The 9,535-nt window shown below is 33.5% G+C and overlaps 1 protein-coding gene across 1 annotated transcript in view; it reads right to left on the bottom strand.

The window, feature by feature from the left end:
• Positions 1 to 8,054: 8,054 nt before the first annotated feature.
• The window catches only part of LOC119838691 (broad-complex core protein isoforms 1/2/3/4/5), a 37,731-nt gene continuing 36,250 nt past the window's right edge, over positions 8,055 to 9,535 (bottom strand). Inside the window, exon 8 of the mRNA XM_038364771.1 lies at positions 8,055 to 8,775. Within this exon, the coding sequence (XP_038220699.1) occupies positions 8,435 to 8,775 (341 nt within the window). The 3' untranslated portion in view covers positions 8,055 to 8,434. The remainder of the gene's footprint in view (positions 8,776 to 9,535) is intronic.

Here is a 9,535-nt window from a genome sequence, read left to right as displayed (position 1 = left end):
AAAAAACTTGATAAGCTTAGTAAAAGCTTAACTTCAGTTTTGTGTGTGTAACTTTTAGCCACTATATTCTAAACTACACCACAACTACATCCATACGAAAAAAATTAAAGGATGTATTTTATACATTTTGATTTTTTATTTTCAACTTTTCCCTTTATCCTTATCACCTATTAAGAAAAAAAGAATGAAGTGTATAAAAGAATAAAGAAGGTTATAAACAGAAATATCTTATTGCAAATCTTTTATTTATTTTATATTCATAATCCTACCATACTTTATATGTGGCAGACAAGCACGCTTCGGCACGAATTGGGCCAGCTCGCACCGGGGAAGTACCACACCCCCACAGAAGACCGGCGTGAAATAACATTCTGCTGTGTTTCGTTCGGTGAGTGGGGGAGCCGGAGGCCCATATCCTTTTCCTTACCCTTCCCAATCCTTTCCTTAATTTCTATCGTCAATCCTTTCTTAATCCTTTCCCAAAAAGTCGGCAAACCATTTGTAGAGGCGTAAGGTCTCCAATGGACCTTATGCCTCTCCAAATGTTCATGGGCGGTGGTAGTGCTTACCATTAGGCGTACTAACATCTTCATTGCCGACTGTAACATAAAAAAACTACGGAACCGATTGCAATGAAATTTGGTACGTAGATAGCTGGACAACTGGAATAACATATAGACAACTTTTTATCCCGATGTTCTTACGGGATACGGACTTACATGGGTGAAACCGCGGGGCGCAGCTAGTTATAGTTATAGTTAGTTTTTATATATATATATATATATTCATGATGATTCAACGTATTTATAGAAGGGGTTTTTGTCACGACCTATAATCTATTTTTATTTCATTTATTTTCGATTCAATTCCAGTCTCAATAATATTTCAAATCAGTTCGAAGCGCTCACATGTTAATATTAACCAAACATCTTTTCGAAGAGGTTGTAGAAAATAGGCGTAATAAGTAACATTAGCTGATGGTTTAATAACATTGTATTATTTTCTAAAGAGTTATAGAATGATAAATCAAAGCTATGTATATTTTTAATTCAATTCAATAAAAGGCATTCTCCATTGATTTTTTATGCTATTAAATCTTAATATATTTTTTATTTGTAATTTAATATAATAGGTAGGTACCAAAGCTTTACGCCTTCAGAGAGCTTAGGCTTATAAGACAGACAAAAATGTACCTATACGATTGTTAGATTTTTACAAATGTTTAAGAAGTTAAAAAGATAGTGAGGCTAATTCGGAATTACTCATTGTGTACTTATTATTTTTTATATAATATAACGTATCTAATTTAATCAATATGAAAATTAAATTTATACTAAATTTATTTCTTTAATTCCTCTAAAAGGACAATGGAATTATGAGCGATAAATCTAATCAAGATTTATATGGTTATTCATAATTCATATAAGCTGTTTGTTGAATTAACATTATGTTACTGTAAGCTTTCGAAAGGATTTAGATTTAATCCGCAAATTGAGCTAGTTTCAGCAAGTTTCACGCACCGTGGAAGTTACCACACAGTACAGAAAATCGATGTGTACTAGTAATATGCTAATGCTAGGTCGTATTTTGGTGAATGGGGGAGTAGGAGGACTGTATCCTTTTCCTCAGCTTTCTGAATCCAATTTTATTTCCTGTATTCAATCCTTTCTTTATCTACTTATCCTAAGATGCAGGTAATAGTAGCTTAGTATCATATCATCAGACCACCCATGGCCCGTGCACGCGCTGCCCATATATAAATATATCAATTTTCATTGATACATATTATACTGTAATAAGTACTGTTGAAGCGTTAGAAAGAATATCTGAACTTCATATATTATTAAATAATTATTTGCTTAAATTGTGAGCATAGTATCTAAAAATTATCCAACAAATTTTATACACGTAAACTCTGAAATATATTCAATTTTTTTTGTAGTAATACTCTTGAAGCGGGGGATAGGGAAAGATAAAGGGTTATAATTAATACACTGTTTCAATGGAATCACTGCGAGTTTATTAAATTTTATACCTTTGTTACATCCAACTGTTTGTCCCATTATAATTATTGTAAATACAGTTTTCGTATGAAACATAAAGGACCGCTTTAAACAACTCAATTTATTTAAAATATCAGATTCAAAGATACTTAGAGTACTAATTCATTATTTTGATATGTTCCTACTTCGCAACCCCAGTTGATTCCTTAATCACAAATATCAACAACATCAAAACAAGTAAAGACACCACCATTTCATCACCACTAAAATACTGTGATTTTTTTACTTTGTAACTAAAATGACACATTTAATTATGCCATGTGTTGCATATTAACTGTCACATTGAGTAACTAGTACTAAATCTGTGATTGTCTCATCTATAATACTTCTGTTGTTGAACGCAACTAGTAGATGTCAAGATTGACAAGCCGTGAATTTGACGGAAGATTTTTTTTAAAATTGGTGGGAAACTGAAGCTGGGTATGTTAATTTTTTTTATTTATTTGCTAGCATTTTATATATGACGTGATAACTGGAATTTTATGAAAAATCGGTCTTCTTTAAAGCCAAATTTTGCTTTGAACTCACATTTTAATTACTGAAAGAAGTGTCATCAATATTTTAGTGATAATAAAAAGCAATACAGTCGAATTCCATACATTCTACAACAATAGTACTTTAAGTGTCTTCACTGAAGATGCCCTTACAACAAATCGTAGGGGACTTCTAACTCCCTAGAGCCGATAATACGGTCCTATCTAACCTTATCGATTCATACACAATACTATGAAACATTTTTACACCCCCCACTCACGTTCCTGAACATCAATCAATAACAAAACGTTCTAACTAAATGTATTTTAAAAAACATATTTTTTTCTTTTTCAACGATGGCAAACTATAACGTTCAACGCAATATTACTTGAGGCAAATCGGTCATAAATGTCACATACGCTCGATATTTTCTTTAAATACAATAAATTAATAAATGTGTATGTTTCTATGAATCGAGGGTACGTACCACTTAAGACAATCTTATAAAAGATAAAAAGAAAAAAAAATATCGATACTAAAACGCAGATCGTGCATACATTAAATTACTTAAAAATCTTAAACTAAGCGTGTCAGCAAAAATATAGTGCAGTTAAAATTAGAATTGCCACTTAATTAACATTCACATATAAATTGCTTTCATAAAAAAATATTTCTGTGTATAAAAGTTAATGAAGCATAACAAGTAACAGTGGCGCGATTTTACTAAAAACAGATAGAACTAATAACATAAACTTTATTATCTATATCACTATGGCGAAAATAAATTTAAAAGGCTTGGCCTGCATCGACAGATTACTAACACAACTAAGTACAGTACCAGATAAGCACACTGTGGAATATAATAGAAATGTATGTGTTAAATTATCTTAAATTTTAGTATAAATTCGCTACTGTTGTCGATGTACATTCGAGTACAGTGCGTTTTTATTTAAATTATTAAATAATTTTATAAATTAAATTTATTCGATTAATTAAATTACGTATAAATATTAAAGAGTTGAAGAAACTTAGTATAATGCTCGTATGCGCGTAAATGTAAAAGTATATTTATTTATTTGATTTTTTTTTTAACTCTAGTACTGCATCCTATTGTCAGTTCGCCATTCTACACGTAAAAATATTTGGCATTTTAAAAGCGCTATTTATTTTCGGCAAAATCGGCCCACTGTCTCATTTTCTGTAGATAAAAAGTTATTTCTAGCAATAAATTGTATGTCAATAGTGGGTATATTGTAAATACTTTTTATATAGTTACTGCAGACGGGTTTCAACGATAGCTCGACCAGGACCGCGGGACTATAGTACATAATATAATAAAGTAATTCTTATTATTACAAGACGTAAGTGCACTTTGATTTATGGAACTATTATTTATGTAACTAGTTAATCAGCAGATTATCAAAAATGTACCGTAAAGTGGCAACACGAGGCCTCGATCAAATAAAAGCGGGAAAAAAGGGCGCGAAAAGCGATGGAACTTTTTTGAAAATTTTTCGTCGTGTAGATTTTGTTGAATACAGATAAAATATTGTCACTAGCCATTTTAGGTGTCTGTATTCCACAAAATTACTTTAGTTAGGCCTTTTGCTCGGTACGTAAGAGACTAACGTATCTATAACAAAAAAAGTAATAACAGTTAACGGATGTATGATAATTTAACGATAGCTATAAACATTCCATATTATAGAATAATCTGCTAGTTATTTGTTATAATTACTGAGGTACTGTGGCTGATTGGGAACTATTGCTATGTATTTATAATAATTACAATATAGTGGAAGATACTGTAAATATTAAAGCTATGGACTTAAGAATATAACGACATATATTATATACTTTACGGACTCGAGAATAGAAATTTCAACGACTCATAAAGCGATATCAAAAAACAACAACGGATCTGTTGCCCAGCCATCGAGCAACGTTGAATGACAACTAACTATAACGTACTGTCAGCAAAACAAGTGATCAATAGAAGTCGATAAGTCGGTGCGATTTTTATCCTTAACTTTATTTGTAGTCGATTTATTCTTAAAACGGTAACCGCGTCCCTGGCCGAGCATTAAAAATTATTTAAAATAATTAACTATTGAGTACCGGTTGGCGGCGATTTAGTTTGTGACGCGAGGGCGCCACAGATTAAAACGCCGCCAGATAAACTATTGCATTTTAAATATGGAAATGGATAACAAAATAATGTGTGTATGGGAAGAATCTATGTAACAATCGTTATATTTTAGGTTTTTTTACAATATCTATAATTATTGTATCATAAATATAAGTGATCACGTGTTATTGACTCGTCCTGTAAAAGTAAAACCAGTCTCCTGTGGGAGCTGCGCCAAAGCATGAAGATTATTACAAATACTTGACAAGCATCTCTCGTCGTGTTCTATATCTAGCTGGAAATACATGTGAATCAAGTTATTGTACGACCATAAAGCAATGCTTGCTGACTACATTCATACTTCGCTGCAGCATTTCTATCCAACGCCTCCACGCACTGTTAGGTTGTTAAATGTATAGAAATGGAGACGATTATGCAAACACATTCGCGTTCATTATTTGATTCGATAAAACTTACAATACGACGTATACTGGTCGAATCAAATAATTGAAACACAGGAGACACATCCCAACTATATCATATATTAAATTAAGCGACACGTCCTGTCTATAATACTTAACATTATTGGAGGTAATACTTATATTAGAAGCAAAAATGTTTGTGAAGTTTTGTGAGCTTGTAAATGGATTAAAAATCTTCAATATTAAATACACAATTATATATTAAGATTTATGGTTCAAAAATAAATTTAAAACGTGTTGGCAGTTAGGTATGCAAAAGTTTATAAAATACTGTCAAAGACGGCATGGGACGTTGATATTTTTTTTTTTTATAGAAATATTTAAAATTATTTGCTGAAATATTTAAAATACATCGGACGCTGTACAGTCAACACCGTGAGTTTATCAAGGAGATAATATCGCATTCACTTATATGCTATTATTCCTAAATTTCATACAAATACGTAGAATATATTAAAGCGATAAATCTGTTGACACGCTTACGCTGCCGACTGTACCGCCGCTGTCCCAACACCGCCGTAATAAAAAGTATATAGTTATTTACTTAGGCTATTGCTAGTTGTACTGTCTGAAGGCATTCCGTTGCTGATATTGTGCGTTACCTATATTAGTAACACAGTCGGTTCATTAAACATATTTCAATTAAACTTAAAACATAAATAAAGTGGCGAAAAAGCGAAATTAACATTTAAATCGAGACGATGTTTAATTATAATGAAGTTCTCTCACTTATCATCTTACATAAAAATGCATAGTTTTGGTATAAATTGCAAATATAAAACCGTTTGCCGTTTCGCTGTATCATACTATCGTTTCATTTGTAATTTCGAGCTGCGACATCTACAATTTGCCGACACATAACCAAACTTAACGATTACTTAAAGCCTAACAACCAACGGCTGACTCCAATTTGATGTAATTCGCAGCTGACAACTGAGATCAAATAATTTTGACAAGAAATTTCAAATCACAAACGAAATAAGCGGATAGATTAGGTTCACCTAGTCATCCAACAAAAGCGTCCAACAATAAGCTCAAAACAGCCGACGTTTCAAAAATGATTGCACAGCAAAACAATGGAACTCAAACACTAAAAAGACTACATCACTATCAATAAATCGATTAGTAGAATATATAAAAAACCTTTCCGTTAATGATTTTATCTAAACACTATTTAGTTATTAATATCACGAGGCGTTTTTCCCAAATGCCACGATTTCATAATGCTAACTTACATATATACAATTCGCTCTACCCGCTTGCTTCACTAAGCTCTCTAAATGATGCTATGATGATTTATTCCCGAACTGTTTCGTTCATCTGTCGGAATCTAACCAGTAACAAGAAATAAAGATTAATAAAAAACAAAATATCTGAGGTATGTATTTGAAAATGGAGGTACGATGGGGATACCGTTTCGAATAACCTAACTTTTCGTAAAAGTTTAAGCTGTTAGGATAAATCTATCCAAGTTGAGGTACCTACTACTTAAATTATCTAAACCAAATAAAGTTTATAAATTTATATCACAAAGAACATGTAACATTCCGAAAAAGAAAATATACTTATAAAATACACGACGAAATTAAATAAGAGTTTTCAAAATAAATGCAAAAAACTTAAACGTTTAAGATGTGATCTACACTGCATTGATAACTTAGTAATGCCGCATTATCTCGTTGCATTTTAATTTGTTTGTGAAAAGGTTTTTCAAACGATCTCACTTCTATATTGATATGATAATTTTGTTGTATTTTAGATAACTTTTTGAGATATGGCACAAATCTTATCGTCTTTTTTCAGAATGTTTTATTCTAAAAGAAATAAATGCAAGTTGGCATAATATCCCCCATAAAATTTTTCTTTGGCTTTGTGTGTTCTCACTGTCTTAAATACTTTTATTCCTGCTCTATTTATACTTCTATAGATATTTGTTACGTGTGATATGTTAAATATTTGATCTTCAATATGATATTAAATGAATTCGTCCGTGTAAACCCTGATTAGATATGTATGTCTCGAACGTTCAGACAAAATGCGAATCCAAGCAATTTCCTACAATATAAGTAAATAAAATATTTTTACAATCCGCAGCCATCTTATGGTTGACCTTAAGATTTTAATTTTGAGAATATAATAGCAATAATTAATTAATATTAATAATAATCTAATAAATTTTCATTAACGAGACGTCCGCTACGTTGGTCGACATTTAAATAATAAACCACTATACTCATAGAGAGAAATCCGACAATGGATACGTATTAAATATAATTATGTTAATGAATACCTAACATCTAAGTAAATTTATACAGAAGAAAACTTTAATTTTGTTACATGATTTGGAATCATGCGTACGTATACGATCATCGAACAGATGCATGTCGAAGACCCGCAAACCGAAGGCGCGTGTGGAACGGCCATTTCTCATTCTATAACACCCTGTATTCAAGGACGCCGGCGGAGCGGCGGCCTCGAAGCGATTGCCCAAACGTCAATGTCAAACTTTGTCCGTAAACACTTCGCACTTCGCACATCCCATGACAGTTCGGAAACTCGTACCAATATTTTAATGGCATGAAGACGAACGAAGGCACGGCTACTTATACATTGATCATTACTGAAGCCAAAATAGAATACAAATATTGTTCAATTAGACGTCAACACTTTTGTACTTTCGAAGATTCTAAGAAGTCTTTAAATTTTATTTAACAACATTATTTTTTTTTTATTTTTTTATTTATCTTAAATTTTGGTTATTAACTTCTAAATAATTTGTATTTAAATTTAGATTTGGCGATCCGAAAAAGTCTCTTTAAAAAATATTTTCTTTGTTAATTTACTGTTAAAAATTTGTACGTTCCGTTTTGTACAGTTACCGATTCTAATTTGACACTAGACATTTAATTTATCGAAAATTGATTTTATAAAATGTTATATTCTCTTTAGAATATAGTTGGCATTATTTTGGCAGTACTAGAAAATATGAATACTTTAGTATTGCTCTGAATTACATAGTCATATTGAACACTGTTCGAACATCGATTCTCACAGGAGCCCCGTGTCGCAAAGTCCAATATCGAAGACACTACGCGACTCCGCGTCGCAACAATACTGTTCATTTTTAAAACTAACGTCAATATTTTACTACCCTTATAATACACAATTAAACATTAATAAAATGCGGCAGAGTCCTGCGTTTTGGCATTGTCCGTATATTGCACATGGATGGTGTCCGCGGGGCGGGGCCGCGGGCGCGGCGCGGCGGCTCAGGCGGTCGGCTGAGGTCATTGGAGGCCCGGCAGCTGCGGGTGGTCGGCGGCCAGGTCGAACAGGTGGTGCGGCGCCGGCGCCAGCGCGCTGTGCAGCGCCGACGTCTTCAGCAGCCGCTTCAGCATGCCGCTGGAGCCGCGGTGCTGCAGGCTCTTGTGCGTCGTCAGCGAGTTCTTGGTCCTGTACCTTCGGTGGCAGAACTCGCACACGTACAGCGTGTCGGACTGCTCGTGCTTGTCTTGGAAGTGTCGCTTCAGGGAGTAGTAGCAAGAGAAGGTCCTGCGGCAGTAGGGACACTCTTGCGGCTCGTTGATCCCGCCGGCGGTGGGCGGGGGCATACGGAGGGGCGGTACAGCTGGAAACGAAACGGGCTCATGTCACAGCTGTCACACTGGCGCTTAGCACGAGCGGGAATCTTGCGGCGTTTCCTAGACTTTAGCATTTAAATTGACCAGCAATTAGGAAACGACGAGACTGAAGAGAGAAGACACTAAATATTAAATTATGTTCATAGAAATTCACATGTCAATACAGTTTTTGGAAATAATATTGTTTGTTTTACCTTATTCACACTGAGATATTGTTGAAAGCATTCGTGCCTGAAAGGAATCGCCGCAAAGCTCGCTCTCGTGCTGATGACGCGACATCATACAATTTAATAATCCTCTCCTTGTTCCGATATAATAGTAATGAAATTTAGAATTTTTGAAGCTTGTAAATATATAGCATGTACAATAGAAATATTCATACTAATATGCACTGTACACATTGACTAACTACACAGTAATCACGAGGATTGATATTGAAAAAATTAAGGAAATTCTCTCAACCACAATGACACAATAACACGTAATAACAAAAATGATAGAAGCATGCTCCAAGCAACACAACAACGTCAAAACTGCGAAACCCGATGGGAGAGGGGCTTTGGGGGCTTAACAAAGAAATAATAATAAAAAAAAACGAAAAAAAAACAAAAAAAAAGGAAAGAACTCAATAAAGAACCTTAACCTATCTCATCTATTAATTATCAATGTTATCAGCATTAGTTGGTCTTTCTAGAAACGTTTTCTAACCTTTTTCAGTGTTGCAATGCATAGCTGTTGGCTGGTTGG

The sequence above is a fragment of the Zerene cesonia genome, unplaced genomic scaffold (genome assembly GCF_012273895.1).
Source record: "Zerene cesonia ecotype Mississippi unplaced genomic scaffold, Zerene_cesonia_1.1 Zces_u004, whole genome shotgun sequence".
Taxonomy (NCBI): domain Eukaryota; kingdom Metazoa; phylum Arthropoda; class Insecta; order Lepidoptera; family Pieridae; genus Zerene; species Zerene cesonia.
Note: the sequence above shows the minus strand (reverse complement) of the source record. Positions and strands in the feature narration are given on the sequence as shown.